The sequence below is a fragment of the Myotis lucifugus genome, unplaced genomic scaffold (assembly GCF_000147115.1).
Source record: "Myotis lucifugus unplaced genomic scaffold, Myoluc2.0 scaffold_103, whole genome shotgun sequence".
In the NCBI taxonomy this organism is placed as follows: Eukaryota; Metazoa; Chordata; class Mammalia; order Chiroptera; family Vespertilionidae; genus Myotis; species Myotis lucifugus.
In genome coordinates, this window is record NW_005871151.1 from 3,409,015 (window position 1) to 3,426,141 (window position 17,127).

The 17,127-nt window shown below is 48.4% G+C and overlaps 1 protein-coding gene and 1 long non-coding RNA gene across 3 annotated transcripts; both read left to right on the top strand.

Annotated features, from left to right (window-relative positions):
• Nucleotides 1-2: 2 nt before the first annotated feature.
• CKAP4 (cytoskeleton associated protein 4) lies at nucleotides 3-10,427 on the top strand (the record flags this gene model as incomplete). The annotated part of the gene is made up of 2 exons (XM_006092752.3): nucleotides 3-233; nucleotides 7,953-10,427. Coding segments are annotated over 2 exons (1,560 nt in total), but the record flags the coding sequence as incomplete, so codon positions are not given.
• A 2,278-nt stretch (nucleotides 10,428-12,705) lies between these two features.
• On the top strand, nucleotides 12,706-15,829 carry LOC111826799. Of its 2 annotated transcripts, none has more exons than XR_002830198.1 (3): nucleotides 12,706-13,460; nucleotides 13,858-13,935; nucleotides 15,793-15,829. It is a non-coding gene; the product is annotated as an uncharacterized LOC111826799 (long non-coding RNA). The 2 variants fall into 2 exon arrangements; XR_002830199.1 differs by lacking the exon at nucleotides 15,793-15,829 and adding an exon at nucleotides 15,312-15,762.
• The last annotated feature ends 1,298 nt before the right edge of the window (nucleotides 15,830-17,127 follow it).

Here is a 17,127-nt window from a genome sequence, read left to right on the forward strand (position 1 = left end):
CCGCTGCCTCCTCCTCCGCCGCCGCCGCCGCCTCGTCCTCGGCGTCTTGCTCGCGCAGGCTCGGCCGGGCGCTCAACTGGCTCTTCTACCTCGTCCTGGTGGCCGCGGCCGCCTTCTCGGGCTGGTGTGTCCACCACGTCCTGGAGGAGGTGCAGGAGGTCCGGCGCGGCCACCAGGACTTCTGCCGGCAGCGGGAGGAGCTCGGGCAGGGCTTGCAGGGCGTCGAGCAGAAGGTGGGTACCCCCGGCCCCCGCCCCCGCAGCCGGACCCCCCTCTCCCTGTCCAGACCCGGGGCCGGAGCCGGCCCCTCACCCGGCCCCCGGGCTCCCGGGCGGCCCCCTGACCCCCTTTGTTAATGGCTGCGGAGGAATTGGCCCCGAGGGATGGACCGCCGCGAGGGTGGGCCCAGGCCTGTCACTGGACATGAGCGGTGACCTGTAAGGAAGCGGGCAGGCTCGGGGGAGCCCATTCTTTCTGGATCAGGAGCCGCTGAATGGGCAGAGCTGTCTGGAGAGGAGGTTGGAAGGGAAGCCAGCGCATCCCTGGAAGCCTCTGGCAAGGCCGCAAGCACCTCAGCTCTCCCAGTGGGGGACACCTGAGCCAGTTTCTCATAGGTCCGGAGCCTGGGGAAGGAAGACCTAGGAGTCTGATTCACTTATACGAAGTTCAAATGAAAGACTGCGTATCTGTGGGCCCCGTTGTCCTTTATGGGACCCATGTGCCCAGGTGGGCCTTTGAAGCGGCACACTCCAGCTGGAGAGGAAAGGCAAGGCCAAGCTAGTAGGTCATTATTATTGGGGTTATTATTGGGGAATAATACCGCCCAGGTGGTGTTTAGGAGGCTTACTCACTTGTAATCTAATCCTCGGAGCAACCCTGGGAGGGAGGTGGGACTGGCAGTTTTGACTCCCATTTTTCAGACCAGAAAACTGAGGGTTAGAGCGATTAAGGGAATCGATCAAGACCCCAGCTAGCAATTGGCAGGCTGCACGAGGATGTCCAGTCCAGTGCCCGCTTCAGGGTCCACAGGGGCCTCTTTCAGGTGTGTGGATGGACCCAAGTTTTAACACAGAGTTGCTTAGCCTTCCACCCTTCTGTGTGTTTTCCCACACCAAGTGCAAGAACCTCAAATCTCATTCCTCCTCCTCCTCCGACCTCCACCAATGTCATTGCTCAATGGAAGTTGGTTGCCTGATTGAAATAAATAAATCCCGCCACCACTTAGGAGGCTGACACTGCTGCCTCCTTTTCCCAGCATGCTGCCTGGCCTGCCGAGCTCCTCTCCACTTTTGTGGAGTATGCAGGACTGGGAATTTCCCCCTCAAGACGGGCAGAGCAACTGGAATGAGTCAGCCTGCTTCGTGCTGCAGGCCAGGGGAGGTGACTTTTTTTGAATTAAGTAGGCAGTGCTGCTTTGCCTATCCGGAATGTGAAATCATACCTAAAAAATAGAACTGCTGTTGGAGTATAATCACCAGGCTCCCATTTTCGTCCTTATCATCCACCCACTTACTAACCAATCATAATATTTATTGAAGTCTGATAGTCATATGGCTTCACGTAGGCCCCGCGGAGGATATGAAGCGGAAAAGACACAAATCATTTGTAAAGCTGCACATAAGTAGGTTTGTATCAGGAGAAATGGGAACTGTCCAGAAGAGAGAGGGTGTGGAGTTTGCCTCGGCCTGTATCCTGGTGGTCAGGGTAGGGTCAGTGGAGGTCTAGTAACTGTTGAGAAAAGGCATGAAGAACACACAGGCAGGGGACAATCTTGAGCATGTTTGAGGGACAGCAGGTGGCTACCCTGCTTATAATAGAGCAATGGGAAGCTGTGAGAGGGGTGATTGAAATTGAGGCCCAGATGGCGGAGGTCATGAATCTAGGTTGAAGAAATTGGGCTTTCTTCTCTTCACTTCCTCCCTGTCCCTCTTATTCCCTCTTTTCTGGTTCCTGCGCCTTCTCGTCACTGCTGTGTAGATTCCTTTCCTTTCTGGGGTTCAGTTTTCCCATCTACACAGCGAGAGGAGGGTCCCATCTAGATTTTTAAGAATCCACCCATCTGTAAAGTATTGAAATAGTGATCACTATTTAGTGACTTGTCTTTCTTTATATACTAACTAGAGGCCCAGTGCACGAATTCGTGCGCTGGTGGGGTCGCTCTGCCTGGCTGGCGATTGGGCTGATCAGGGCCAGTCAGCCATAGGAGGGACCACAGGAGGTTGGCTGTGGGAGTGCACTGACCACCAGGGGGCAGCTCCGGCATTGAGCGTCTGCCCCCTGGTGGTCAGTGCATCGTCATAGTAACCGGTCATAATGGTCGCTTAGGCTTTTATATATATAGATTTAGGAGCATAATCAAGCTATTATTTAATGCATCATATTTATTTTGCACTCATCTCTTTAACAACAACCCCCAAGGGATAAGTACAGTTGACCCTGAACAACATGGGTTTGAACTGCACAGGTCCACTTATATGTGGATTTTTCAGTATGTACATACAGTACTGTATGATTTTCTTTTTAAAAAAAATATATTTTATTGATTTTTTTACAGAGAGGAAGGGAGAGGGAGAGATAGAAACATCAGTGATGAGAGAGAATCATTGATCAGCTGCCTCCTGTACACCCCACACTGGGGATCAAGCCCTCAACCCAGGCATGTGCCCTGACCAGGGATAGAACTATGAACACTCTTAACCACTCATCTGTTCACTTTGTTATCTTTCCTATGCCTGGCCTGGTACACAGTAGTGCTCAATTTATGCTTACTCCATTTACATGTAACTCAGAACAGGCCCAGAACAGTATTAGGATTTGCCACAGTGTGTGGTCCCTTCTGTGTGCAACTCTGGATAGACAGTAAGTAAGTTATTTTGGATTGAGTAGTGGGTCCTCTGACAACCTAAGTTTGAAACCTTTTTATAACTCGATATGAGGCTTGGTTGGGGCTGAGGTTTGGATCTTGGCAGGGACATTACGTACAGTGTTATTCATAATTGGTATTCATTATTATTATTCATATTATACCTACAGTGTTTTTCATAATTAGTATTCACATATTAACACTGGGCATTCTCTTAAGTGCTTCCCAGCCACCCTAAGGCAAGTGCCATTTATTAGTTCACAGAGGGGCCAGCTGAGCCTAGAGCGGTTGTTATGGTTCAGGGTCACACACAGACCCTGAGTGGTGGAGCTGAAGGTCCTGGGGTGCCCTGGCAGATCCAGGGCGGCCTAAAGTGGTGGAAGGAGTCAGCTTAGGCCTAGTGGGTGGGGGTGGTTTGATGAGACCACTTATTTGTAGAAGAGTGAGTTCTCTGGTCGTATTTCTTTGTTTTCCCATTTTGACCAGGAGTCAGGGCTTCAGGGTTAGGCAGCATCTCCAGGCACTCGTGCACTTGAACACACCTCTGCCCAAGCATATTGCATAGAGTTTAAGAGCTCGGGCTCTGAAGTCCCACCTTCAGGGATTTTGATCCTCAGCTCTACCCCTTTTCCGGCTCCTCAGTTGTAAAATGATCAATGGGAGCCACAAACTCATCTATCTATCTATATAAAAGCCTAAGCAACCATTGCAACTGAACAGACAACCGAACAGGCTGCGTGGGGCAACCCAGCCGGCAGGTCGCCAGCAGGGGGGTTAGTGAGGGGCGACCAAACGACCGAGCAGCAGGCTGCATGGGGAGACCAGGCCGACAGGCAGGTGAGTGGTTAGGAGCCAGCTGTCCAGGACTATGAGAGGAATGTCCGACTGCTGGTTTAATCCTGATCCCTGGGGGTCCTGGATTGGAGAGGGTGCAGGCTGGGCTGAGGGGACCCTCCCCCGAGCACGAATTTCGTGCACTGGGCCTCTAGTGAGATTATAATGAGGATGGAATGAGATGATGTCTGTGAAGTACTTTGCATAATTATTGTATACAGTAAGCACTCTGCTGAAGAACAGCCACCACTATCCCCCTTCCCTAGGCTGTGAGCTCCTTGAGGGCAGGGATTCTGTTTTAGCTGTTATTTTATCTTTGACGTCTTGTCCAGTACCCACCACTTAGTGGCACTCCACCTATACTGGGGGAACAGATGCATCCATCACATATCTATATATATAAAAGGCTAATATGCTAAGTGTCTGTCTGGGTAATGACGTCACATAGCAACGCCTGGCTTCCTCTCCCTAGCGATGACTTAGCCTCTTTGCAATTTCTTCAGCCCAGGAACACGACTTACTTTATAGCCAGGTGGAAACATTTCACGCTTTAACCAATTGTCTGTGAAGTCCTTTCCCATACCTCATCTCATTTGATCCTCACAGAAGTCCTGGAGTAGGTAGATAGGAGACTCAGTGGAATCCTATTTTCTTTTCATTAGCCGGAAAACGGAGATTTAGGAAGTTTAGAAACTTGACCCAACTGAAAAGAAATAAATGGTGGACCTTGAAAATGACTTCAGGTTTTCTCACTGTGCAGAATATAGTCAAACACTGCTGCAGTTAACTATTTTACCCTTTGTTCTCCCTGCGTGATCTACAATAATAATCTGCTTCATGTTGATATTTACTGCTTTGTTGCTGACACTTACCTGAAAGAGAAGTTGGGGTGCTTCACTGGGCTGGAAAAAGTTTAGCTACATCAGAAAGCAGGTCTAATTAAGCAAGTTTATTCTATGTCTATAAAAGGCTAAGTTGCATGCACAATACATATAAAGCTCTTGCTGGTGCCAATCACACGCATGTTGTTTCCATCTGTCATTGTCGATTGTGAATTTGGTTGACACTTCTATTATAGAGAAAGGGCAAATAGCAATATTAAAATATTTCTTCAAATTAATTTCCTTCTAATATGCATGAATTCATGCACCCGGCCACTAGTTAATTATAACAAGGGTTTTGCATGTAAAAATGAACAACCAACAGCATCAGTAGGGCAGCACTTTCTATGTTCTTTCCATAATGTTAAGGGTTGGTTTGTTTGGTTTCATTCATAATTTCTGATCTAGTCCCCTTCCCAGACATTTGTAAAGAGTCAGCCCAGGGTGACATTCAGGGATCAGAGAGGAAATGGACCAGCTTGGTCCTCATTAGATTTTGCTCTGTTAATTCATTTATTCTTTGATTCATTCAGAAAACATTGGCGAACACCTGCATGTTGCAGGTACTGCTCTCACACCTCTATTCTGAGTGCTCTGCTTAGAACAGGCAAGTACTGTGATTACATAACCTAGTTTTAGAGGTGAGTTCTCTCCACTGTCCTTAATGATTCAGGTTATATTTGGTTGGGCAGGAAAATTGTCTAATATCCTAGAGTCCCTGAGAACCTTAGTCTAATTTATCTTAAAATCACAGACTGGTGGAAGCCGGAAGGGACTTGAGAAACCTGTTTGCTAATAGACAAGGAGCTTGGGACATGGGAAGCGAGTGTGACTTATTTGTGCCCACAGAGCTTGTGACTGGTGGGGCTGGAACTAGAGCCCAGGTGTCCTGTTCCCATTCCTGTAGTGTTTTCCCTTTGGCATTGGGCTAAGGATGGTCTAGGAATCTCCAGGCTTCTGGGCTACTTCAGAAGAAAGATTAAACAATAATGAAGTTGGTCATTCACTATGTGTTAGGAACAATTGAAGCACTTTACATAGATTAACTCACAAGACAATCCTGAATCAGGTGCTATTTTTGTTTTTGTTTTTTTCTTTTTTTAAAAAAAATATATTTTTTTATTGATTTCAGAGAGGAAGGGAGAAGGAGAGAGAGAGATAGAAACATCAATGATGAGAGAGAATCATTGATTGGCTGCTTCCTGCACAACCCCTACTAGGGATTGAGCCCGCAACCCAGGCATGTGCCCTGACCGGGAATCGAACCTGGGACCCTTGAGTCCGAAGGCTGATGCTCTATCCACTGAGCCAAGCCAGCCAGGGCCGGGTGCTATTTTTGTTTCCATGGTGTCCTGGTGTCCTGACCCCAGGTTAATTGCCCACAAGCACACAGGAAGTGTCCAGGCTGGGCTATGACCATAGGCAGTCTGGTTCTAGAGCCCACACTATTTCATTTTTTAACCTTTTATCACGGGAATGTTGAAGCATAAACAAAAGAAGAGATCAATATAATGAATCCCAATTTCAGTAATTATCATTTTTTTCTATTGTTTCATTCCATCGCCACCCCTTCTCCACTCAGCTTGATGCTAAAGCACTCTACTCCACTGCCCTGTTGGGTGCCCACCTGGTTTCTGTTGGTCTCCTGGTCTCTGTTGGTTCCCAGTTTAGGAAAATGGCCCAGGTCTTCTGAATGGTTACAGCCTGGGCAGAGAAGCTGGCCTGCCCTTACCCAGAAGATTCACTGCACAAGTGAGTGCAGAGCTTCAGAAAATGTTGCCAGTTCGTTCTAGGCCAGTGGTTGGCAAACCGCGGCTCGAGAGCCACATGCGGCTCTTTGGCCCCTTGAGTGTGGCTCTTCCACAAAATACCACGTGCGGGCGCGTGTAGTGCGGATGAAACTTCGGGTAGCGTGCTTGGAACTAAATTATACGAAGAATACCTACTTTAAAGACCCAAATTATTTTTAGGAGGCGCTAAAAACATTTTTGAGTTTCTATTCCTCTTTTTCTCCTTGTTACCTTCGAAAAAACAACCGATTATACTGGGGGCAGACCTCGTCTCCACTGTAGGGGGGAAAAAAAGAGTTCATGATGAGATTTCCCCGATTCTCTAAAAAAATGTCTCTTTTACAGTTGGTTTGTTTGAATCAGGATCCATTTATGTCCGCACATTACATTTGATTGATAAATCTTAAATTTCTTTTAACCTGTAATAGTCTCCTGTCTTTCTCCCTTTTAAAATGCCATTTAAAATGCCACTTACTTGTTGAAGATCCTGGTTATTTGTCCTGTGGAATTTTCCACTTTGTGGATTTGGCTGATTGTTTCCTCCTGGCATATTTCTCACTAGTATGTTTTTTTTGTGAATTGGTGACTAACCAATTCACAAAAAAATTAGAGACTTGATAGATTCAGGTTCTTTTTCCTGTTGTGTGTGTGTAAGAAAGCGTTCTATGTGGCCCCATGTACCACATTCGGATAAAGCCCGGGCCATTAATCATCATCTGTCAGCCTCTCAGTACATTCAACCAGCTCCCTGGGGTAGTTCCGAGATCAGACCTTGTTTAGGGTGGAATTTATTTAAAATGAATGTGTAATGGCAAACGGGATCATAATGTGTTCACTAAGCCAGAGAATGCTAAAGGATCATCGGGTCCACCGCTCCCATTTGCAGGTAAAGACGATGATTTGTGCAGGGCCACACAGCTAAAAGTGGTGACAGAGGCCCGGGCCCTTGTCTCTTGCCTCCCAGCCCAGTGTCTCCCACGTGCCTCAGCTATTTTTCTCTGAAAATTTGTGAGACTCTCTTGCAAAAGCTAGAAACTCAAAGAGCAGTGGGTGGGGAGAGATTCCTTCAGGTCTAGCTGCATCCGGGAATTCAGATTGTATCTTCAGACCTTGATCTTGTTATCTTGTTTCTCACTTCTGCTTCCCTCTGTGCTGGCTTGATTCTTAGACCCGCATTCTTCCTGTGCTAGTCTGCGTAGCTCAGCTCCAGGCTCCCTCATTCTGTAGCTAGCGAGTAGGTTTAAAGGAAGTTCTGGAATTGACTTGTTGGCCTGCTTTAGGCCATATGCCCATCCTTGGGCTAATCACTGTGGCTCCAATTTGGGGGGAAGGTGGATGGAGAGTGCTGATTGGCTAAGCCTGTGTTATAAACCATCCCTGGAGCACTTGGGGGAGGGGGTGGCCCTTAGGTTGGTCCCCCCAACCACATGGGTTGTATGTGGAAGGATGGTTCTCCAAAGGAAAATTGTGGTGCCATTCTAGAGGAGGAGGGGCTTGGAAGCTGGGAAGACAAAAAGAAATGAGCTATGTTGCATAAAACTCATCATCTCTTCTTAGCAGTTAACATCTGGCCCTTGGTTACAGGTGCAGTCTCTGCAAGCCACGTTGGGGACTTTTGAGTCCTTCTTGAGAACCTTCCAACATAAGCAAGAGCTCGCGGAGAAAGTCATGAAGCAAGGGGAGAGCGAGATCAACCGGATCAGCGAAGTTCTGCAAAAGCTCCAGAACGAGATTCTCAAGGACCTCTCGGACGGCATCCACGTGGTGAAGGATGCCCGGGAGCGGGACTTCACGTCCCTCGAGAACACGGTGGAGGAGAGGCTGACGGAGCTCACCAAGTCCATCAATGACAACATCGCCATCTTCACTGAGGTCCAGAAGAGGAGCCAGAAGGAGATCAACGACGTGAAGGCGAAGGTTGCCTCTCTGGAACACTCCGAGGGGGACAGGCAGGAGTTGAAAGCCTTGAAGGAAGTCGTGAAGGGCATACAAACCTCTCTGAAGTCCAAAGACAAGGACCTGGAGGCCCTGAGAAGCACCCTTCAGACCATGGAGTCGGATGTCTACACCGAGGTCAAGGAGCTGGTGAGCCTCAAACAGGAGCAGCAGAAGTTCAAGGAGGCGGCCGATTCGGAGCACCTGACCCTGCAGGCCCTCTCCGAGAAGGTCCTCCGGTCGGAGGAGGCCACCGCCCGCCTCCCCGAGGAGGTCAGGAGACTCTCGGAGGAGCTGCGCCAGCTGAAGGCCCAGTCCCTCGAGCCGGAAGAAGATGGGGTCTTCAAAAACTCCGACACCCTAGACGCACTCCAGAGAAAGAGCCAGGGCTTGGACACCCGGCTGCAGACTGTGGAAGACGGGGTCCAGGCCATGCAGATGGCCTCCGCGCGGCAGAGCGAGAGCCTGGAGTCCCTGCTGGCCAAGAGCGAGGAGTGCGAGCAGCGCCTGGCCGCCCTGCAGCAGCGCCTGGACAGCCTGGACTCCTCGGAGGAGGCGGACAAGGGAAGCCTGGCCAGCACCGTGAGGAGCCTGGGGGAGGCCCAGCTCTCGCTCTACAGCGACGTCGAGGAGCTGAAGAGAAGCGTGGGCGAGCTCCCCAGCGCCGTGGACACGCTCCAGAAGGTGCAGGAGCAAGTGCACACGCTGCTGGGTCAGGACCAAGCCCAGGCGGCCCGCTTGCCGCCGGAGGACTTCCTGGACAGGCTGTCTTCTCTGGACCACCTCAAATCCTCCGTCAGCCAGGTGGAGGCGGACTTGAAGATGCTCAGGACTGCCGTGGACAGCTTGGTGGCCTACTCGGTGAAAATCGAAACCAACGAGAACAACCTGGAATCGGCCAAGGGTCTGCTCGATGACCTGAGGAATGACCTGGACAGGTTGTTTGTGCAAGTCGAAAAAATTCATGAAAAGGTCTAAATGAATTGTGTGTGCAGGGCGCGGTGGAAAGTCCAATTTCTCATGACCAAAAAAAAAAAAAAAAAAAAAGGTGTTATTTTCTCCCGTGCGCCCCTCCCCCTCACGTTCTTGTCCCCTCTTAAAGAGCAGGGGACACCACTTGGGACACCACAGCATTTTGTATTTCTGTGCCCGGTTAATTTATTTACAGTCGTTACCACACAACACTGGTTTCTCAAGTGTTCAGCTTCTGCTTGGTTTCCTGAAGGCCCAGTAGCCAGCAGGCGGAGGTGCCGGGCAGCGGGGATGTCTCTGGTGTCAGAGCCTGGGGATGGTTTCCCTGAGGATTAACAGAAGCAGATTAACGCTAACCTCCAAAAAGCCTGCCTGGCGGGCAGATTTGAAGTGAAGAAAGTGGGGGAAGGGGCATTTTTCTCTCTGATTGTCTTTAAGGAAAATTCATTTTACTTTTTTTATACTTCTGGAAGAAGTAAGTGTTCAGGAGATGTCACTCACTCTTTGTCTTCCACTTTAAACTGGTTAGAATTCATAAATGTCGGCGCCGCATCGGGAGGGGGAGAGCCCCTCGTTTTTCAACCAAGAAGCAGCAGCTGCAAACTGGCCTCCCGTGGTGAGGGTGTCTTTTTCCTCTCCCTTTCCTCTCCCGAGTCCTCTCCTGATCTCAAAGGTAACTATGCAAAGAATCCAGACGGTTCTGAATGTGAAGGCACAACACCCCACAGAGTCCCCTGTGGCCGACCTGTGCCACCTCTTGGTAGGGTCCCCCAAAATGCATAGATTTATAATCCCTGCAAGGGGAGTCCTTGGATTCTTGCAGGAAGTGTGTGATGGGGGCTGTCCACAAAGGCCTGGGCTGTCTCCCTGGAGAGTGGAGGCTGCATCTTTTTATTTTACCCCCGTGTCCGGGAAGAGGTCCGCTGGCCCCATCCGTCAGCGAGGTGCGTGTGCATTTGCGGTAGTTGTTGGCTGTTTCCCTCCCGTTCGGGCTGAACTGTTCTTTAATGGCTGTCTTGCCTTTCGAAAAAGAGGAAAAAAGAAAGAAAAGAAAACGATAAAAAAAGGTTTGTTTAGTTTACTGTGAAATGAACTGTATGGCTTATTTACAGTATTTTTAATTCTTAATAAACACTTGAGCTTTGTTACTTTTCCTGAGTGGTTGCTTTCAGAGAATTTAGTAATTATGTCTTTTACGAATGTGCAGCATTGAGGATTAGAAAGGTAAGTTTTCAGTTTTCAGACTTTTTTTTTTTAAATTCTGAAATCAGGATGGCCTCACTCTTAGGCCTGGAACTTTCGATTGACATGGCTCTTGTTAGCTATTTGAATCTTCTGGAAGCTTTAAAAATGCCCGGGCCTGCCCTCAGGCATTTGGGATGAAGAGGTTATAAAGAGGGCTGGCAGTAGGATTTTAAAGGCACCCCAGCTGGTTCTAATGTGCAGCCAGATTTGAGAACCAGGGTCTCAGACCATCTGGCAACCTCCGGCCCCAGTACAAACCTGGGCATGTTGCCTTTACTTCCCAGGTTGCCTCTACCTCCTACCTAATACAGGGGTGTATTGAGTACCTGGGTGCCAGCATTGTGCTAAGCACTCCATAGGCCTCTGTTCCTGCTAATATTTCCTGGAGGTAGGCATTATCATTTTCCACTTAACAGAGGGCAGCAGGCTGAGAAGCAACATACAAGATCATTAGCTAGGACAGTGATGGCGAACCTATGACATGCGTGTCAGAGGTGACATGCGAACTCTTTTTTTGGTTGATTTTTCTTTGTTAAATGGCATTTAAATATATAAAATAAATATCAAAAATATAAATCTTTGTTTTACTATGGTTGCAAATATCAAAAAATTTCTGTATATGACACGGCACCAGAGTTAAGTTAGGGTTTTTCAAAATGCTGACACGCCGAGCTCAAAAGGTTCGCCATCACTGAGCTAGGAAATGGCAGGGCCAAGGTTTGAACCCAGTCTCTCTAAACCAGCGGTTCTCAACCTGTAGGTCGCCAACCTGTGGGTCATGATCCCTTTGGAGGTCGAACAACCCTTTCACAGGAGTCGCCTAAGACCATCAGAAAACACATATATAATTACATATTGTTTTTGTGATTAATCACTATGCTTTAATTATGTTCAATTTGTAACAATGAAAATACATCCTGCATATCAGATATTTACATTACAATTCATAACAGTAGCAAAATTACAGTTATGAAGTAGCAATGAAAATAATTGTATGGTTGGGGGTCACCACAACATGAGGAACTGTATTAAAGGGTCGTGGCATTAGGAAGGTTGAGAACCACTGCTCTAAACCATGACAACATCCTTCACCTAACAACACCAGCGCAGGGCCGCACTGACCTGTGTGCACCTGCTGTGCCGGCTCAGAGCCTGAGGCAGCAGAAGCTCCTCTCCCTCCCCACCCCCCATTCCCTACCCCAGGGAGCGGAGGTGGGCCAGGACCTGAGTGCATATGTAGCTTCATGCCCTCATCTCTGAGCTTCATGTCAATCATTCTAGGTGCCAGAGGCATCATCTCTAAGGCCCCACACCTCTGAGCATGATGTTCCCAAAGCAGTTTGCAAATCAGGACCGGCTCTTTATAGGTGTTAGAAGTCATTTGCATTTTTAAAGTCTAAGAGTTGATCAGTATATGCTATAATAACTAGTTTTGCCCTCATTTGGGGAGGGGATGAGCAACATAAATTTCTATACTCCCGAGAAAGTTAAATTGAGTTCTTTCTCAGGTTGGTTGGTTGCATCAGGCACATTCTTGCTCTTCCATCATGTCTATAATCCTAGACTTTAGTAGTTTAATAGATCCCTATTTAATATAGTAGAAAATATCTACAAGGGTCAGAGAAATGAACAAGTGATGAAAATAAAAGGAATGCATTACGAATTTACATATTCCTGGTGGTAGGGCAATTGGAGTTCCATCTTATCCCAAATAGTAATCACAATTCAGTCTCGTTCATGTGTGCTCATTCAACAAACATTTATTGAGCCCATAGCCAGATGTTTGCTAAGCATCGACTGAATGCAAGATGTGTGTGACAGGATCCTTGTCCTCCAAGGGCCTACATTCCAGTGGGGATGACAGTAGTTGTCATATGGAATTTCAGGTGCCATAGCCAGGTACAGTAGGGCACAGAGGAGGGAGTGGCCAGTTCTGCCAGGGTTGGGCTGGGGGTGGTTAGAACAGGTTGCAAAGGGCTGAGGGATGTCCCTTGGAATGCCTCCATGAGAGGGGAACCTTCAGAAAACACGGTTACCTTGCTGTGTGTGTGTGAATCCTCACCCGAGGATATTTTTCCATTGATTTTTAGAGAGAGGGAAAGAGAGAAATATTGATGTGAGAGAAACACATCGATCAATTGGTTGCCACCTACATGAGCCCTGACCAGGGCCCGGGCAGGGGAGGAGCCTGCAACTGAGGTGTGTGCCCTTGACCGGAATCAAACCCGGGACCCTTCAGTCCGCAGGCCTACGCTCTATTCACTGAGCCAAACTGGCTAGGGCTGCCCTGCTTTTTGAACAGGGAATGTGCACAAACTATTGAAGATGTGGATTAAATTGCAGGTGATCCAGCACCAGGATCAGAGGCTGCAGTGAAATTTCCCAGGTGAGATTACCAGCACACTTTTGGGAAGACAGCTCTACCACTGCCCCTGTTAGAATGGAGATGATGGTGAGGAGGAGGAGGATGGGGGTGATGATACCTCGTAGGGTGGTTGTGAGGTTTGAATGAGGTCATGGGTGGAGAGGGTTTAGCTTAGCACAACATCTGGCATGGAGTTAAGAGCTCCAGGGCTTGTCCATGTGCAGCCATACCAGAGGTAAACGTATTTCAATCTTAAGTGCTGCTTGGTAAAGAGCTGTATCCCTGAGCCACCTGAGTGCCTCCCTTGGGCCCTCTAGACCTCCTCACAGCCCAGCAACTGACAGGTTAACACCCAGGCACAGCAGGGGCCTCCAGGACCCTGCGCAGCCCATGGCCAGCATTGATTCTAATGCATGGGCACCCATGCTTTACCAGTGGTTACATATTTTGCAATCACCCTATGTCTTCTTCAAAGCGCGACTCTGAGATACGGATCTGTTTTTCTAGTAACATCTGGCCACACACCACCAGACCTCTCACAGGGTTCCAAACTAATGGCAGCATTTCCCCCCAGAGTAAGTGAAACCACTGCCCCCTTCACTCCTTGAGCCGGAAGCTCAGGAGTCACCCCCTCTCTCTGCCTCTCCGTTTTCCTGTCTCTCCACCCCACCCCCCCGCCCCCCGGGGGAAGCCCTGACACAGCCACCCCATCCCGCATCTCCCAGCCTTCTCTCCATCGACATGGTCCAGCTGGGAGGAGACCAGCAATAAATATGATCGAAACGTACAAATTACAGTATCTGTCTTGAGGTACAGGTACATTCCCTGTCTCTACCTTGTCTCCCATTCAGAGGAGACCTGCCTGTGTCCCCCATTAAATCCTTCAGTGTCCCCCTTTGGCTTCAGGGGAAAATCCCAGCTCCACGGTGGGCTGAGAAGGAACTTGCTGACTGCTCTCTCCCTGCCACCCAGCCTCATCTGCATGGACTCTGCTCGTAACTGCACTGACTAAATGAACCATCCCTCATGCACCTCTTGCTCCACCACCAGGTAGGTGCCTTTGCACATTCTTCTTCCTCCCACTCCAAGTGCTCAGTGTTCCCGTCCTGGAACCACAGGCTGGATGGGGCACTGTTCCTGTGGTTGCTGGCTTCCCACTGGGTGGTGCACTCCATGGATGACAGGGCTGTGTCTTTGTCTCTCTATCCACAGAGATCACACTGTGCTTGACCTACATCGGTAATGAGAGAAATAACTCACATTTATTGAGCACTTACTATGTGCCAACCACTGTTCCAAGGGTTTTGCAAGGATTAACTCATTCAAAATGGCACAACAGTGAAGATACTATTATTTTTTTTAATGTATTTTATTGATTTTTCACAGAGAGGAAGGGAGAGGGACAGAGAGCCAGAAACATCGATGAGAGAGAAACATCGACCAGCTGCCTCCTGCACATCTCCTACTGGGGGTGTGCCCGCAACCAACGTACATGCCCTTGACTGGAATCGAACCCGGGACCCTTCAGTCCGCAGGCCGACGCTCTATCCACTGAGCCAAACCGGTTTCAGCGTGAAGATACTATTATTATTTCCATTTTTACAGATGGAGAAAACGAGGCACAGAGAGGTTAAATAGCTCATTCCAAGTACTTACCAGGCACAGATAAGGATGTGGTAGAGCCACATTTAGAACCCAGTTTTCTCAGTTAAAAACCTGTGGTCGGAATGACTCTAGAACTGGCTTCTTTTCTTCACTTAAAATCACCTCGCACTTTGGGGATTACTTTTTATTGAAGTACTAGAGGCCTGATGCACGAAATTCGTGCAAGGGGCTTGGCCCTCGCAGCTGCCAGCGGCTATTCTTGACCCTCACAGCCGCGGCAGCATGCCTGGGCCCTCAGACATCCGGAAGGATGTCCGGAAGGTCGTTGGGCTGTCCGGTCTAATTAGCATGTTACGCTTTTATTATTATAGATAACTTCTGTGCTTTAAGGCCCATGCACCTGAAGTACACAGCTGATGAATCTCTACACATGCTTCACCATGGACTAACCATCAGCTCAAGACACAGCTATCCCAGCCCTCTAGGACAGGCTGGGGCAGTGGTCGGCAAGCTGTGGCTCGTGAGCCGCAGTTTGCCAACCACTGCTCTAGGGGCTTTCCATGGCCCACAGCCAGTAGCCCCCATGGTCACCACTCTTCTGACCACTCTCACCATAGACCACTTTTGCCCATTTCTGAATCTCAAATACATGAGATCATACCCTGTGAGACCTGGTGGTCCTTTAAGAAAAACAACAGCTTTCTTGGGATATAATTCATGTACCATAAAATCCACCCTATGAAAATGTATAACCGTTCTTAGTATATTCCCAGGAGGCTGGACACATTTCTATCTTGATCAATCTTGCCCCTGTCACCTAGAACACACATGCAGCGCCCAGGTGTCTGAGTACCTGCAGATGTGTGAACTAGCCGATGCATGCCTGGGTCTCCATCTTGCTGAGAGAAAGGCGAGAGGTGTGGTGAGAGCATTCTTGTCCTGCCTCTGGGGCTGGGCCCACAGTGGGAGGAGGTGAAAAAGTACAGAGGCGGAGAGATGGCTGCCCCTCCCCCTGTGCTTGGTCAGGGGGTTGTGCTGTGCTTGGTCAGGGGGTTGATTCCACAGCAGCTGTTTATCACGAACAGGGCACTGAGCTGCACCCGCTTGGGGAGTAGAGATGAGAGGGGAGTTTTCCGTTCCTTGGAGAGTCCCAGCTGAACAGGACACAGGACACTGTAATCACGGTATAGGGGTGCACACAGCAGGGAGTGATGAGGTCCGGGAACTTGGTTGCCATTGTGTTGCCTTCCCAGTATCTAGTCCTCCCTAATGTGGTAACAACTTGTTTATTTTTCTTTTCAGAACCACCCATTCGCCCGACGGACGTGGCTCAGTGGTTGAGCATCAACCCATGAACCAGGAGGTCACGGTTGGATTCCTGGTCAGGGCACATGCCCGGGTTGCAGGCTTGATCCCCAATAAGAGGGCATGCAGGAGGCAGCCAATGGAGGATTCTGTCACATCATTGGCGTTTCTATCTTTCTCTCCCCCTCTCCCTTCCTCTCTGAAGTCAATAGAAATATATATATGAAAAAAAGAACTAGCCCTTCATCACGCTCAATCCATTTGGCTCTGATGAGACTGACTGGGATGAGCACATGACTCAGGTTTGGCCAATGGGAAACTCCCTTCTCCTGGTCTGACTTGTTTAAGATGAAGACATGTCCCAATCTGGTCCATTGACTGCTGCTGGACTTTCTAGAAAGCGGTGCCCTCTGTCCACTGAGGCTGCCAAGCTGACAAGACATAAGCCCGGAACCTCTAGGGGCCATTACAGAGAATGAAGCCACCAGCATAGAAGAAAGCAGAGCCAAGAGATGGCATGAGACAGGCTCCCAATGACACAGGATGAGCACCTGGATCCAGCTGTGCCTGAAGCTCCAGAGGCCACGCTCTTCCACACACCATCTCACAGCCCTGTCCACCTTACACAAAGTGACGGGACACCATATAAAGAATGGGCATTGCTTATGACTAAAAAAATTGGAAACGCCTAAAGAGTCTGGCAAGCTGACCATTAACTGCATTGCCACTTGTTCATACAATGGACCGCAAAACACAAGTAAAAATGAATAAGTCTGAACCACGCTGGGTATCAGTCCACTGAAATGCTGAGTGAAAAGATACAAGTTGCTGAAGGAAATAGTAAGAAAACTTGCATGTAAAATGGAGAAACCACGCAGAATAATATTATCTATTGTAGTGAATGTATCAATAAACAAGTAGGAGAGAGGATATCCAAATTCAGGTTGTTTGATTTCTCTGGGGGCTATTTGTGCTATTATTCTTAATACTTTTTTTCTCCTCTCAACATTTATTCAAACAGAAAAATTGAAAGACTTGTCCTGTGAGCACTCATATCTCTGTTACTTAGCACAATGGACAGATTGCTGTGTTCACTTACCACATACATATCCATTTCCCCACATCCTGGGTACCTTTTGGTATGTTAGAACTATTTTGTAATTAAAAACTTTTTTAGAAAAGGGGAAGAAATAACATAGGGGAAAACTCACACTTTTATTGTTTAAAATAGCGTAGGTCAGAAAACAAATGGCCTCCATATACTTCATGAAGTGCTATATTTAAACATGACTAATTAGTTTTCATAATAATAATAGCTGAATAGCCACGTGG